General features: G+C 47.3%; 2 protein-coding genes across 3 annotated transcripts in view; one reads left to right on the forward strand and one right to left on the reverse strand.

Annotated features, from left to right (window-relative positions):
• LOC128710209 (tyrosine-protein kinase Fer-like) overlaps nt 1-11,732 on the forward strand; it is a 29,965-nt gene extending 18,233 nt beyond the window's left edge. The window contains exons 3-10 of one of the 2 annotated variants that reach the window (XM_053805253.1): nt 1,913-2,006; nt 2,174-2,369; nt 3,126-3,575; nt 3,653-3,827; nt 4,138-6,423; nt 10,428-10,625; nt 10,712-11,321; nt 11,404-11,732. In XM_053805253.1, the coding sequence (XP_053661228.1) occupies nt 1,913-2,006; nt 2,174-2,369; nt 3,126-3,575; nt 3,653-3,827; nt 4,138-6,423; nt 10,428-10,625; nt 10,712-11,321; nt 11,404-11,732 (4,338 nt within the window). Of the gene's footprint in view, nt 1-1,912; nt 2,037-2,173; nt 2,370-3,125; nt 3,576-3,652; nt 3,828-4,137; nt 6,424-10,427; nt 10,626-10,711; nt 11,322-11,403 lie in introns of both variants that reach the window. The other variant, XM_053805254.1, reaches the window with a different exon arrangement.
• A 1,787-nt stretch (nt 11,733-13,519) lies between these two features.
• Nucleotides 13,520-14,794, reverse strand: LOC128719572 (translation initiation factor eIF-2B subunit alpha). The gene is made up of 6 exons (XM_053813198.1): nt 14,770-14,794; nt 14,591-14,692; nt 14,273-14,529; nt 14,066-14,178; nt 13,735-14,005; nt 13,520-13,666 (listed from the first exon to the last, which is right to left on the reverse strand). Exons 1-6 carry the CDS (start codon nt 14,792-14,794, stop codon nt 13,520-13,522), a joined length of 915 nt encoding a protein of 304 aa, XP_053669173.1.
• Between the last annotated feature and the right edge of the window lie 1,544 nt (nt 14,795-16,338).

The following is a 16,338-nucleotide window of genomic DNA, read 5'->3' on the forward strand; positions in this document are numbered from 1 at the left end:
CACAGGTGACTGTGGCGCACAGTCCCGAAACTCTTCCCGCACGAACCGGCTAATGAGCAAAAGTAATTAAAACCCGCGTCTTTGGCGCATTTCATCAGAACAACGTAATCAGCAGCAGTGATTTTATCATTTATGTAATGTTTATTGGCGTGGTTCGGGTGGTTCTATGTGCGATGGCATGGGATTTTGATATAAATTAATCGATAATAATATTTTTCTATATATCACGGTCCTGTGGAACATTTCGGTAAAGGTCTTGTACACTTGGTGCTTCAATATTCTTATATTTTGATGATAATTTTCGAGAATTGTTATAAAAAGTGATACAAACAGTTTAATACAACAACCAAAAAGTGACAAACGAAACCAACCGTACCAAACATATTTTTCACTTCTTGACACTCTAGGGCGTTACTAATGCAAAAGCTGGCAGAGTGCCAAAACATGGTAACCCCATTCTGGCACGATTGCTTTCGATAAGAGCTTTAAATATCCAACTAAAAGTTCCCCGGTAGAGTTGGGCCACAGGAAACTAAACCTGTACAGTTCGTTCAGTTATTTTAAGTGAGCGAACGAACTGCGCGTTCGTTAGATTATGTGGTCAGCAGTTCGCAAATAGTCCCCGCAGGGTGAACTATCTACATAAACAGGTCGGGTGAATTGTGCCGGTTGTAATGTGATAGCAATTATATGAGTTGAGATGCAGGTTGCCCGTAACGCCCGTAACGCAGGTTGAACGGAATGTAACGTAGATGAAGCGAACTGGAACGGCAGGTTCTAACTATATGAACGACACAAAAGAACGAAAGATCTGTACCGTTCCATCAGCTCCTCGCAAAGAACGAACTGGTTCGCTCCGCCTTCATACAAAACTAATGATTTACCCATCGCTAATCCACGGTGATCGCAGAGTTATATCCCTCTGAACAAACCGGAAAACGATATCGAAGTTTTAAAACAAAAAGATTCTTAATCAGTCGACTGCCATTGTTTCCGTAGAAAGGTTGCACTTTTCAATGTTTCAAAAAAAAAGTTCCATGAATGGAAATATCCGGGCAGTGTAATTTTGGACCGCACCAGTGCTCCAAGTTGCTCCAGCGTCGCATCATCAATCTTCGTCGCAAGTAACGTGTTGAAAAGCGCTGGCGTTGTTTCATTCCTCCAACTCTGCGCGATATCATTGAACGAATAAAAAACAAAAATCCATTTCAATCACCCGTGCATCACCCCAATGCTGTGGGCTATCGGGGTGGCTAGTGAGTACCCTCCTGCACCAGAACGTGGCGCCGATCCGGGTTGACCACAAACCGTGCTCACTTTCAAAAATTTCTATCGAACGCTTTCCCACAACTGCGATCGGTTCCGTGGTATCCTTCAAACTAGGAGGGTGGGTTGGGTGGTAGAGCAGCCCCCTCCCCCTGCAAAACTGCATTTGGAAATTGCATTCAAATGGATCCCAATCACGCACACACCAAATTGATAGTCCGGACTGTGTGTCCGTGTGTGTGTGTGTGGGCAACAAAACAAAAGCGAAAAAAAGCTCATACGCAAACCGACCATTTCCGGAACAAAGGGTAAAGGTCTGGGGGTGAATTCGGGGCAGGGAAAAGGTTAAATCAAATCTCCTTTACGTGACATCAGCACGAGGGCGAGGTTTTGCACTATGATTTATGGCACACCAGGGACAGTTTATTGTACGGCAGTACGAACCCGTAGCTGGCTGCATTGTTCGGAACGGCAAGAACCGTGCATAGAATTTGCATAAACCAGAACGATTTGAATATCGCAGAATTCGTTAGAAAAGGAACAAATGTAGACACTTTTTATAATTTAAAATGTAAGTTTCAGTAAGTTATCGTTTGAAATACGCCATGACGTTACATGTCCATCTTCTCCTCCTCCATCCTTGCAGCTCACAGAAGACGTCGCACGGAAGAAAAGCGAGTACCAGAAGCATTTAGACTACTACAAACTGCTGCGGGGTCGGTTCGAGGAACACATCAAATGTAAGTCAGTAATGCTCTATCTACGTGTGTGTGTGTGTGTGTGTTGGACACGGTCACTTGCAGGCATGCTTGACGCTGTCCTAGCGCACCGTGTCCCCGTAACACTGTTTGTTTATTGTTAAAGTTGAAATCACCTCCCCGCATTGTAAATGTTCGCTCCATTTCAGCCGGCCGGTCCGGACGGAAGCTGGACGATGTCATCGACAAGTACCAGAAGGCCTGCCGGAAGCTGCACCAAGCGCATAACGAGTACGTCCTGCTCATCACCGAGGCGGTCGAGGTGGAAAAGGACTTTCGGACGATACTGCAACCCGGGCTGCTCGAGCACCAGCAATCCCTTCAGGAAGGTTTCATTCAGGCGTGGTAAGTAATGGGCATGGACCATCCGACGGTGGTCCATTAAATGCAGACACGACCCACGCTCCTGCACGGTTGGGTAGTCGACCGGAATTAGTCAGCAAAATTATGCGCTCCTCACGCGCGCCATCGGCACACCGTCCGGCGAGACCGGCGGCATAGCCCGGGAGTAATTTGGAATGGGATTGCCTGGAATTAATTTGATTAACATCCGGTCAAAGGTGGATGATGCGGTGTGTGTGAGAGAGAGAGAACTGGAAGTCCAAAGCCCAATCGCTAAAGTCGGTGCTGTCGGTATCCCTGTCATGTTTACTTCCTGGCCACTTCCATCCACAATCCAGTCAAATCATGCAAGCAATCTAATTTATGAAAGTCATGCCGGCCTGCCGGTTAGGTCCTTGGTGGATGAGCCACGCTGTGCTTATCTCGCAAATGCTTCATCGACAATTGAAGAACTTGAATAATGTTGCTCACATTTCATCGATCGTTATGATCACGAACATGATTTGTTGGATCCTAAATTTGGTATCCCATCCGGACCACTCCCCCGTACGCAGGACTTAACTATTCAGCTACGGGCAAACAAAGTCACAGAAAGTCGGAAAAGTCCAAGGCCTCTTGAGGTTGTTGTACTGATGAAGAAGAATAAGTTTGATATCGACGAAGGATAGGATTTCACTAAACTTCCCAGAATTCCCTCGATCTCCAGTGTCCTGTCAAGACTTCTTGTTCCAATTTTCATTCCACTTCTTCCACTTCCAGGAGCAACCTGCTACAAGAGATTGCAAAGCTGAGTGACATGACGTCGGAAAAGTTCGTCGATATACAGCAGCGCATAGAGTCGAGCATAGCGGGAATCAACTCCACCGAGGAGTATCGCGAATTTACGGAGAAGCACAAAACCTCACCGACCGCACCGGTCATTTTCCAGTTCGACGAGAGCCTCGTCGAGGACAGTCTCGGTAAGCTGCAGGCAAACACGCTGACCGTGGACAACCTTACCGTGGATTGGTTGCGGGGCCGGCAAACGGAGCTCGAGGGCACGATCAAGGATCTGCAGGAGCGGCAAAACAAACTGTGCGGTGATACGAACGGTACGAATGGTGCTGCCGGCAGCAGTCCAGTTAGTACGCCCGGTACGAAACCATCCACACCCATACTGAACGGCTCGAACAGCAACGGTGCGCTAGGCAAAGATCATGCGGTTAACAAGTAAGTGGGGACGTGAAAGACAGCCCCACTACAGGGGCAATATAACTCCCATGCTAACGTTATTCCCTTCCCGACAGATCGTCCAAGGAGCTGAACACACTACGCTGCCAAGAACGGCAAACGCTCAAGCTGGTTGACATGATCCGTTCGGCGCTAAATGAAGTTGGCTGTGAGGAGCTGCCATCCGGTTGCGATGACCTGTCCGTGGAGCATCTGATCGAGAACAAAAAGTCTGTCAGCCAGGATCTTTCGGTAAGTGTGTGCCCGAATCAGGAATCGAAAATAGGTTTTTTTTTGGTAACATGCGTGAATCGTCAGCGAAAGGTGTAGCTCCCATTACTCCCATCTGTATTTTCCCATCATAATGCAACGTTTGGTAAGGGTGATGGTTTAATTTGGTGATTTTGTGTTCGATTTGGAACTAACGTGAGGCCACCCTGGTTTTCTGTTTCTCCTCCACTTCTATTCTCATCCCAACCATTCAATATCTTCACGGTTTTTCCTGTTGGTGCTTTTGATATCTACCATCTATCATCATTTTATGTGCGGGGTTAATGTTTAGGTGGACTCACTACAACATACCTCCACCGCGTTGGGTCTCTTCTCCTTGCGCACTGGTGGTGGTGGCGGCAGCGGTGGTGGTGTGATGTCGATGCTAATGGAACAACTAAGGCGCAAATCGGGGCCGCCAACCGTTTCAGGATCGAGCACCGCCGGTAAGACACCACGGTCCGGACCAACGCCGGTGCAGACCCCCAAGCCGGGCCATCGAGGAACAACGGTAACTAGCGCTGACAGTGAGCCTTTGTGTGCGACCGTTGCGTGTGTTCGTGTTGCTTCCGGGGGTGATCTTTCACGGCCCCCCTCTAACCCGCCTGCCCGGTCGGATGGGACCGATGCGGACACGTACACGGAACTCCTTCCCGACGGAAACGATTCCGACCATCGACTGTCGAACGTTTACGTCGACATGGAGGCGTGCCTGTTGCAGGCGCTCGATGTGGAACGGTCGTTTGAGTATACTAACATTAGTAGCTGCAGCCGCAAGCAATCGCTGCTCGCATCCGCAGCGCAGGATAGCTTTGGCGAACCCGAACTACCTAACCCCACTAACACGGAACAGCGCCATGCGCCGCGGTACAGACGTTTGCGCACGCAAGCTAGCAGCGAGGATAGTGAAATGCATTTGCTTAACCACCGGTACCATAGCCGGGCACCGGATGAGCACGACGACGACGATGAAGGTGGCAGTGGCACCACAGCGGATGACTTGAACGATTCCAAAAACAATCTGCTGCGGGACGAAAGTTTCGACGACAGCCACAGGCAGGAAGCGTCACCATTTCACGGCATTGTCGATTGTTCGTGGGCGCGGGGTTCTGCAGAGGAGCTGGATGCCGATGCAAACAAGTATCTCACGATGAGAAAGGAAGGATCCGTACCCACCGTTGAAGCGAGTCCGTCGAAAACGCTTGAGGATCAGTGGAAATCGTCGATTGAACGACATCTGGACAATATCGATGCGCTCAACCAGAAGCTAGACGAACACCAACGGTTGGCAGCCCGGCTGTCCGAGGAGTATGAGTACGTTCGCGTCCAAACACTACGACCCGGTGCCTCGCTACAGCAACCGAACCATTCCAACCCATCCAAACCACCGGTGACGTTCGAGAAGATGCACAGCTTCCGGGAGAAGATCAAGCGTCGAATCAAGGGATCGAAGGCGGAAGGTGATAAGGCAGATCGTTCCGTGTCTCCCGATACGCCCGATCAAGGGGAAAGCTTTTCGGGTCGATTGAGAAACCGCATCACTGCCCACCATACGCAGCGACAGTTTCGCCTCATGAAGGACACGGACTCGGCGAGCCCATCGACCGATCGGTCGCTCGCGGAACGAGTTCCAAACGGTGCGTCCTCTAACGGTCGCAAAAAGAAGAAACGTAAGGCATCGAAAGCGAACCGAACCGCACAGCAAAGACAGCAGAGCCGCCTCGGCTCGGCTGATGCACTGCAACGTCAGCAACCGTGCCATCCGCAGCAATCGGAAGATGAACTTTTGGCCGAAGAAAATCTTGGACTTTCGCCCGAGCACACTGGTCCAAAGGCTGGTGGTATATCTTTTTCGCAAACTGTCCGCGCAACCTGGCGAGAACTGATGCACTCCACCAACAAGGTGAAGGACTCTTCCCTAAATCTTACCCTCCGATCGGATAGACCAGAAGAAAAGCTCGATCTGATAGCGGATCAGGATCGGCAAGGGTTGCTCTCGATCCGGTTCACATTTTCCGACGGTGAACGAAAGCAAGAGCTAGTGGAGGGAGCACCAGATTTGAACGCCACCGGAGACTACTGCGTCCCGTTGCTTGTGTCCCGAAGCGAAGACAATAAGTTGCAAGACGTTGCGCCGGAGACATCCCAACCGGACCCGGTGGCAGCTGCAACACAACGCGGAAATAAAGCGGGACCCAATAGCTTGAAGAGTAATCTCCGAGACAAACTGACCAAGCTGGTGCACAAAAAAACCACCAGCAATTCATCACTGTCGGCAGGCCGATGGACGACGACCTCGCCGCAAGTTTGTCGTACGTGTTCCAAAAGGATTGTGCCTCGCTCGGGCGATGGGGGCGGTATGCATCCAAGTCGCACGGTGTTGGATTTTAGGAAAGAATTCCCCGATATTGACATCTGCGAAGGGGACTGCGGCGGTTGGGCAGGGGATGGCGTTAAAGGTGATGCCCAACGGTGGCCACTTTCGGAGATGATCAATCTCGAGTACGAAGATATCGATGTGCTAACGATCAAACCCCATAAATTAATCGATCCCTCCGAGGGTGGCGTCGGTGTGAGTGTGAGTATTGGTAGTCTTGTGCCGCTAGTGATTGCATGGGAATTGCATTGCTTCTTCATTTGCTAGTTGTATGTTTGTATGTTTAGTGTTGTGCTTCTTGAAGTATATTTATGTAATAGTTGTACAGTTAATATTAATTCTTTTACTTTGCATGCTTTCCTGTTACACATTGTACACTGTTATTCCTCTCTCAACACCTTGCTTTAATTAAGTTCTTTATTTATTTTTTAGTTTTATTGAACGTTTACGAATCAGTGAGCAGCCTTGTCGGTGGATACAAAGCAATAACTCATCCTTTCTCCTCACATACCATCCACCTCATCACGGCTGATGTCTGTCTTTGACCCAAATAGCGAAAGGATCACAACGCGTCGTCATTGCACTTTCCCTTTGCGGTACATCACCGCCATCGGCGAGAAATTGGTCCCGATTGCACAATTTCATCCATTCCGACAAGACACGTTATTTGTGGTCCACCACCCGATTGCACAACCATGCCAACCCTGTTAGAACGACGACGCTGTCGCGTTTTGTCGCCTTCTCGCGTTCTCACCGCCTACTTATCAACCGATCAACCAATCACTTCGAATTCGTTCCGCAGTGACCTTTCGCAGCGGTACACAATCACCACGTTGACATTCACAGATGACGGTTTTTTTTCTTCTATTTATCGCGCTCTCTTCCCAAAGCCCTTTTCACCATCGGTTTTCGATCTGAAGGGCAGGTTCAAAACATTCTCAATTTGCGATCGACGCATTTAGAATCGCCACCGTCGTCATGGCGTGGCGTGGCGGGAGTGATTGGAAAAGGGTGGGAGGGGAGTGGGAAATTGCCGCGAGACGGCAGTAAATCAGACAAACATGTGCTGGGCGCATTTGAAACAACGCGCACCGGATGAACAGAACTCCCCTATCCTGCAATGATTTAATTTTATTTTTAATATGTTTACCCGTAGAGTAAAAAAAACCAGCAGCAGAGTCTCGTCTCGACACACACACACACCAAACGCTTCAACGCGCGATGAAATCTGTGATGGAGACACAGCATCAGCGGCACGACATTAGCATGCCATCACAGTGTGCAAAACGTGTTTGATGGCAATCCCATGCGACGAACCTACAAACGTGCCGGCAGCGACTGACAAATTCTGCAAAGAAGGGCTTGGTGTTTTTTATTTAACTACCAACACATCTTCGTACGAGTGGAATGTGACGCTGTTCTTGGTGATTATCGTAATCATCACTCACAAACCATCGAAAAGCGCTCTTTACCAGCGACTAGACACACATACGCAGCGCACTGTGTGGCGAATTTTCACGATCACGTATGAAAACTCACGTTTTTTTTTTTCGTGTCGCATCCTGCCTGTGACCGACGTCTCCGTATGCTTTTTCCACCCATTGCATCGCACTTTTTTCGAAAACCACCACTTGAGATCGCGCACGATCGCCGCCCAGTAGATGGCAAGGCAGCTCTTTGTTTGACACAAAACGCTCTTTCACTCTCGCTCGATCATTTTTCCCGTCCATCCAGAGTAAAGTGGGAGTGAAAAAATGCGCTCGTTCTGTGCCCCCGGTTATGATGGTCAGTGAAAAATTAGCTACCACCATGACCAGAGGTGCGCTTATGTCGGTTGTTAGCGTAGCGCGCGGTGTGTACTAAAGTGGGGCCTGAGTTTTGAGAAGAGAAAATGCAGTCAAGGTACCTCATAGCTAAACGATTGTAAACTTTCTTTGGCTAATTGTGTAGAATGATCTGATCTGAATGATCCTGCTATCATTGAAATTACGGGGAAAAGTGACCACATAATCAGCGGGAGGCGGGTCTGTGTGCGGATTGTGTGTAAGTGTCCATTACACCCATACGGGTCAAAAGTGAGTGTCGGGTAGTGTCGGGTTGCGGAAAACAATTTCCCCGAATAAAGTATTCCCCCAAATTGCGAAAAATGAGCAGCACAGAGATCAGCACAACGGCATCGACATCGTCCTCGTACGAAACCGATAGCGTCTATCACAACTTCCTGTTCCCGCCGCGGCCACCGGTGCGCAAGAAACGCATCCGAACGCTGCTGATGGTAAACATGGTTTTTATTTTCGCATGCAGCACAAAATCACCCATTTGTGGCCGACCATGTGGTGATGCAACTTTAAACCTGCCCCTTGAAGGGATTGCTCCCACTTGACAGAACGACACACAAATCGTTACCACTTCGCATACATCAGTAAAATCCTTAACATCTTTCCCCCCCCCCCCCCCAAATGCTCCTTATTCTCAATCTCTTTTTTACTTTCGTCCTACTGCACCTCCAAAAATATGCCATTTCGTTCGCCCATAACGTTCGTCACCGATGGTCGTCAATGTGTTTGAACGGTGGAAAAATACGTCACGCGCCGGCACCGTACGTAAAACCGCTGGGATCTTATGGCTGCTTATGGCTGTACTTTTTGGGGCGCATCGTACACCGACACCCGAAACATGGTGTTCCATGGTGTTGTTGCCGTGCCGCGGTTTTGCTTCCTCTCTCTCTCTCTCACACTCGCTCTCGCTCTCTTCGGTATTGTGCGCGTGGGTGTTGGTCTTGTAGAAACTGGGCGAAGTTACTAAGGCGATGGTAAGCGGTTCCATTTGATATAAGTGTTGACGTTGGTCTTCAGCCATCATCTGTACTTCGCACAGAAGCGAAAAAGAAGCAAAAGCCGAAAATAAAATTCATCTCATGCTCATCTGCCGCGACACAAGCATACATCTTTTTTGTTTTGGGGAGTGGATGCTATAACAATTTCATATTAATCGTTTGTTATCATTTTATGAGCTTATCAGGACTTTTGATAACAATGTGATCCATGAAAATTCACTCTTTCTACTGAGGACATTGGGGAGGATGTGTGAGATAGCTTGTCAAAAGTCTGCAAACCACTTTAAAGCAACCCACTTCGGTATCCTTATGCTTTCCCCCAACTCGTCCAACAAAGAATTTACGCTTGTGTTCCGCGCTGACTGCTCCCTGTCCTTGACATTAGACATACAAGCTTTTCCAGCGTATTCTCGAATCTCGTTCCGCATTCCGCTCGCACCGTGCACCCGAGCGATTACATTAAAGATTTAAATTCAATTAAGCATTGACCCGAATTCCTTTCTGCAACCGTCACCAACAACCAACGCCATCGTACCGTTGCTTTTGAATGAAAAAACTGATGGAAAATGTTTCGATTTCGATGTCTTTAATCATGCTAGACGCAACGAAAACACTAACATCCATCATAGACGTTCGAGTATCATGTTCTGTTTGCCAACTTGGCATCGTTTTCAACAGGGGACTCGTCTCGTCTTACTGCCGTGTATGATCCGTGTATCTCAATGGCGTACATGATCATGCTAATAGGTGATTTATTTCACGATCACGATTCTTGGCGCTGACGTGACCGACGAGCTAGACGTTAATTGATGACCCTTCAGTGTCGGTCGGTTCTCCAACGTTTCATCTACATCTGCAATGGGAATAATTTCCACGATGGAAGCTTATTTTGATGCGGATATTAGGGCGAGAAAATGAGAGTTGTTGTTCGCTTGAGGCAAGGAAAAGTCTGACCAGGTCAGGAGGGGACATCCATTTTTTAATGCAATTCTAGTGTGAATTTAAACGTTTCAAGGTCTGGTGGCATGTGAGGTGGCTGAGTTGACCTTATAAGAATTTTAAGGACTCTATCGCACGGTGTCATTTCTCATGACGTGACTGAAAGCTTCTCGAACATCTTGCACTACACAGTCCTTCAGTGTTTGACAACTTGTAATTTGTAGAAGCAATTATTGCAACCTTAAAAGGGGTCACGTGTCCATTCATTCCAATGCATCTTCAGTTCGGAGCCTTCATTTTCACCGTTTGCTTTCGCTATCCACCAACAACTGCTATATCTGTATCCGTAGATAGACACCCCGGGCAAGGTCTGTTTCTCACGAATCTCATTTGTACGTAACTCTTCCACATGCAACTGCCCTCCTCACAGATGACTTTATCGACAAACCGTCCGCTGCACGAGGAAGAATGGTTCCACGGTGTGCTGCCCCGGGAGGAAGTTGTACGATTGCTGCGCAACGAGGGCGACTTCCTGGTGCGCGAAACGACCCGCAACGACGAGAGTCAAACCGTGCTAAGTGTCTGCTGGAACGGACACAAGCACTTTATCGTGCAAACGACGGCTGAGGTAAGTGTGAGCGCGAGAAGAATCAGCTCAACCACCTTTCGCTCAATCGTACCGTTTCTAACATTGGCTCACCTTTCACCTTTCAGGGTCATTATCGGTTCGAAGGGCCGGCCTTCCCGAGCATACAGGAGCTGATCGTGCATCAGTACCAGTCCGAGCTGCCAGTCACGGGACGTTCCGGGGCGGTACTGCGCAAACCCGTGCTGCGCGAACGCTGGGAACTCAGCAACGACGATGTGATTCTGCTGGACAAGATTGGCCGTGGCAATTTCGGCGATGTGTACAAGGCGAAGCTGAAATCGTCCAAAAACACGCTCGTAGCCGTTAAGACCTGCAGGATGACGCTGCCCGAGGAGCAGAAGCGCAAGTTTCTCCAGGAAGGCCGCATCCTGAAGCAGTACGATCATCCGAACATTGTCAAGCTTATCGGTATCTGTGTGCAGAAGCAACCGATCATGATCGTGATGGAGCTGGTGGCCGGCGGTTCGTTGCTAATGTTTCTGCGCAAAAACGCCTCCACGCTGGGACAGCGGCAGATGATGGGCATGTGTCGGGATGCGGCGGCCGGTATGCGCTACCTGGAATCGAAGAACTGCATCCATCGGGATCTTGCCGCCCGCAACTGTTTGATCGGGAATGAAAACATTGTAAAAATCTCCGACTTTGGAATGTCCCGCGAGGAGGAAGAGTATATAGGTAAGTGTGGAGTGGCGTCCAGCATAAATCGCGTTGAGGAGTCGAGGGGCGGTCTATGACTAACGATTGTACTCTGTTCTAGTTTCTGGCGGCATGAAACAGATCCCGATCAAATGGACCGCACCGGAAGCGTTGAACTTTGGCAAATACACATCACTTTGTGACGTCTGGTCGTACGGTATATTGGTGTGGGAAATTTTTAGCAGAGGCGATACACCGTACTCCGGCATGAGCAACTCGATGGCACGCGAACGGATAGACGAGGGCTATCGCATGCCGACACCGGAAGGTGCCCCACCCGAGATGTACCGACTTATGCTCAAGTGTTGGTCATACGAACCGGAAAGCCGACCACACTTTGATGAGATTTACAGTGTCGTTGACGCACTGTTGCTCTGCACCAAGGACTGACGGCTGGCGGACACCGGGATGAGCATAGCGAAAGCGAAGGATGTCATCGCTGGATGGCCAGCTGCCCGTGGGCTGTGGAGTGAAGGGTTGACAATGTTACAGCGATTGATTAATGCTTCGAATGGAGTTTAGCATGGGAACACTACTCCATCGGGGAAGGATGTTTCGACATGTCGACCGTCTCTCGAATATTTTCCCCATAATACTCCAGCTGATGCTTACGGCTTTTGTTCAGCTTTACATTACTATACATGGCGACGAACGATTGGCACTGGAGAGCGAGTTTGCAAACATTTAAATTGTAAGAACAAGGTGCTTTCTGTAGGGAAACGGGATTAGAACGGATGCAGTGAACGGAAAATGAAAATTGTAGGCACGTAGATAGGTGAGAGCATAACAACAAAATGACAGACAACAAAATAGGTGGAAACAGGAGACGATTATTAGGTTTAGTTCGCTGGCCGCATCTTTTCTGTGTACAGGCTCTTTGAAAGGTTGGGCTAAACGTTAGGTAGATGGTACGGTAGGTTGAGTTGAGTTTATCAAAGGAAGGATAACAACGAAACACGACGCAACACAAATAGGGTAAGGTCTTTAGAAAATGTGTAGGAAAACTGGTGTGTTTGTGGGCAGGAGAATGTGGGATGCGTATTTTAATCGAATGTATATTGTAGACGTATGCAACTGTGGTCAAAATTTAGGCAAAGGTAAGTATTTGTGTGAGGACGCGTAAATGCGTGCGGTTTGAGGTGTGAATGATCGAGTGAATGATCAGGGAAACGCCTTCGGCGGGTACACAACATGGTATGGAATGCGAGAAATGTGAGCAATGCTTGCAACGATGTGTGATAGTTGTTTAGAGATGCGAGCGAGATGATTTATAGAGCTAAAAGTGAAGCAAACCGAGGGGGGGGGGGGAGTTTTAGAGCAACAAAACTGGGTTAATTGTAGAGTGTAAACAGAAAAAAAAACAACATCTTTGGCCTGAAAAGCTGGAAGTGAGTGTGTTCCAAAAGTGCTTGTATTTATTACTCAGTACTCATTACAACCGTTTCATAGCAATAGCGTATACTAAAACACCGCACAAAACATATTAGCTTGAGCATGATATACAAATACAAATGCAAGCGCAAGATATACAAATAACTGAGATTAAGCTTCTCGTAGGAGATGAATGTTCAGAAGGACATCCACGAAATCGAGCAACAACAGCAAAAAATACTCGCAAAAGCATTTAAAGAAATGCATCCAACAGTAACAACCGAGATGGTAGGCATCATTAGGCAAAAATATCAGATACGTATATTCGTAACTGGAACGAACGGTTTCTACCAACCTTCAACTATTACTCACATCAACAAAGCACAACGTTTAGCGTGGCGTAATTTTTAAGCGCCGATCGTCACCCATATGCATGCATATTTTTCACTACGGGCACTGTGGAACACGGAAGTCACGAACTACTGACGCTATCAACTTACTTGCATAAAGACTCATTTCAGGAATATGTTACATTTAGTCGTTTCTCGAACGGTAGGCCACTTCCTTTTCTCTTTTCTCGTTAACTCATGTCTACTCACTTACCCGGTGCGTGTTTGCGCCGGCTAAGCTAAATATCGCGATATTTACATAAATTAAACGTATAAGTTAAACATTATCCTTACGTTGTTCGGATCATTATGTGAAAGAAATATTTAATCAAAGTTTTCCTACCTTCAACAAAGCCCTTTTGGCGTCCATGTATTAGCAAACCTGTGCAAAATTGTCACTCTTCTATAGAGCAATTCCTACAGATACAATTTGATTAGCTCATCACTAACAGCACTAGGTGCCAGAATGCCGAGGTCAGTAAACAGTAAAGTGATGTATCCGGGCGGTGTATAATCAACCATCGGGTGTACCTTTGCCGTATCCTTGAGATTTTTCTTGTTGTACTACAAAAGAAATGCGATGTCGAGTTAATATAAGTTCTTTTTTGCGAATCAAGCTAATAAACACATACCTTGTACTCATTCGGTAGATCCCGCTGGTTTAGTGGATACAGTCGACAGAATTTAAAACTTTCCACCAACGCGTAGAACGGTTTCTTCATCTCCCTGGCACAGATCGCCATCGTGACAGTACCGATACGATTGATAATGCCACCGCTTTCGACAACGCCTTCAGCACCGACCAGCACCATATCCACCGTTTCCATCACATACCCAATGGCCGTGTCGAGTATTAGCGTACAGTCGATTCCTGCATTTTCTAGCTCTCTCACCATTTGCTCGCTGGTAAAATAAATCGAAAATATACATCTCCATGATTGATTCGTTATTCTTTCTGCTTACCCATGATGATCTGGCGCACTGTGCGTCACAAATACGTGGAATCGTTTGTTGTTTTGAGCCGCCAGTATCAGTGCCTCTCGAACAGTTCGTGATCGTGCGTGTGTAAGAATGCGCTGTTAGAGGAATGTTAGAGGAATAAGCAAAAAAACACATCACAATCTAATTCCATTTTTCCTGTTTGCTGAACGTCTTTTATCCAACACATACGCATCCTTCGGTGATGAAAGTAATGGCCTGCTTGGCAATCACGTTCCTGCTTTCCAGCAACTTTTCCAGAAACATTTTTCCCCTATTCAGCATAATGTTTCGCACTTCGTCCATGGTGTTGTCGTCGATCTTCGCCAACGTAATGAATCGAGTGAAAAGCTCCGTCCCGGAGACGACCGATGTCATCGGTTTGTCCGTTTTACGCATAGCTCCCACAGCTGCCTGGAGAGTCGAATGAAACTCCTGCACCGTATCAACTGCAATGGATGGAAATCGGTGCACTAGCGCATATGGAATCTATAGATTGGCGAATCTTACATTTAGTTTTTTCCAGTACCATTAGAAGCGTTTTTATGGCTGCTATACCCGGAGATAAATTATCGTCCTTTTCAAGAATGCTAACAAAATGGGACGCCACATCTGAAGTATAAAGACATTCGATAAAAGTTCATGCTATTTCGATTTGGGTGAACCGGTGTTAACGCCGTTTTACTTACCAAACTGTTGGGTTTCTTCCTTCATTTTAAGATGAGCAAGGTGCAATTTCACCGTGGCAGGGCAAGTTGATCCTTTGAACGGAGAACTCAGGGCACGAAGATAATCGCAGACACCGAAAAGCGCAAAGTATCGAAATTATTGTGCAGAATGAGGCAAAATTGCCGTGCTGTTTGATTTTTGACAGCGGTTTGTATTTGTTATTATTTCGGCTGCGATTCGGCTGTGGTCGCGACGTTTCTTTGAGCATGACGTTACGGCATGCTTGCTCACATGTCCAATAGGTGACGCTACTGTGCTACGGTAACCGTTCTGATCAAAAATTACCAAGTCAATTTCACTGTGTTTCCAACGAAAATTATGTTTACATATTTGATGCGGGTGCAGAAATACGCTTGCGGATTCATCAAGAGCACCAATGAAAAGTGTATATTCAATCCAAAAGAATTTGAACAGCGAAAGAAATGAGCGTGATGGCTGCACAAACGTCACGCTGCACAAGTACGTTGACAGCCACCAAATGACACCCCATTGTTGCTTGGGAATCAGCAACAGAGGAGTTACGAGGCGTTACACTATTGCTTGGCTGGATGAGTGGCTGTCACACTGCGAGCATCGAGTTTACCCAAATTTTGACAGTGTTCGTGGACGGAAGGTTTCGTGCTCGGGTTTGCCGTGTCATCAAATAAATTGCGTTTTGGATCGTATGCTGATATCAATTCCCCATTTCCACAAACAGCAAAGGTACGTAGCATCTTGCAGGAATTGGGGTCAACGCAGCTGCACCGTCCTAAATCGTGGCCCCCGAAGAAAACTCCTCACCAGGCCATCCATTTTGTGGGTCGAATATGTATGTGAGGTAGATTTCAACATGGCGGCTGTGGCTCACGATCGAAGGCGTATACATTTTCTATTACTCAAGGACGAAACGGACGGCCTTGGTTTCACGACTTTTCGCCACTGTGGGCTGTGGAGTTACAATTGTGCAATTGGTAGCAAAACTGCGATGCTTCCAGAGCGCACCTTGAAGATATTGCAATATTGTTTGTGGTTTTGCACAACATCCTCCCGTAAGCAAGACAATTCGTCATCCTCTCTCTGTGCCCCGTTTCTATTTGATGGCTACTTCCCAGCATGGGAGCGAAAGAGCGAGAACATGACGGGCGAATGACGGTTGTGCTGCTTTATCGCATTGCGTGTTGCGGACAGTAATCGAATATGCTGGTCTTTTTGTGTGCTTTTTTCTCCTCTTATGGCCCACAAGAAAAACAACATCCACAGTTGTATGGTGTGGCAAGCCAAGTTTTCGCGATAGCTTGTTTTTTCTTTATATTTAGTATTTCAGTGCCAAACATTAACGAGTTTAGAAATCGATAACGAACAGTTAAAATTTGTGTTGCTATGGTTTTTTTTATGGCAATTGGTGGCTTGACGATTTGAGCAATAGCTGTAAAACTGTATGCCCTATATTTACTATCCTGAACCCGGGTTTGCCTTTTGTTAATTTTCTTTTCTCTCTGTTTCTCCACAGGTAATACACATCGTTTGATAGAAAGCCTGTAAGGATTCTG

Source organism: Anopheles marshallii, chromosome 2, assembly GCF_943734725.1.
Source record: "Anopheles marshallii chromosome 2, idAnoMarsDA_429_01, whole genome shotgun sequence".
Taxonomy (NCBI): Eukaryota; Metazoa; Arthropoda; class Insecta; order Diptera; family Culicidae; genus Anopheles; species Anopheles marshallii.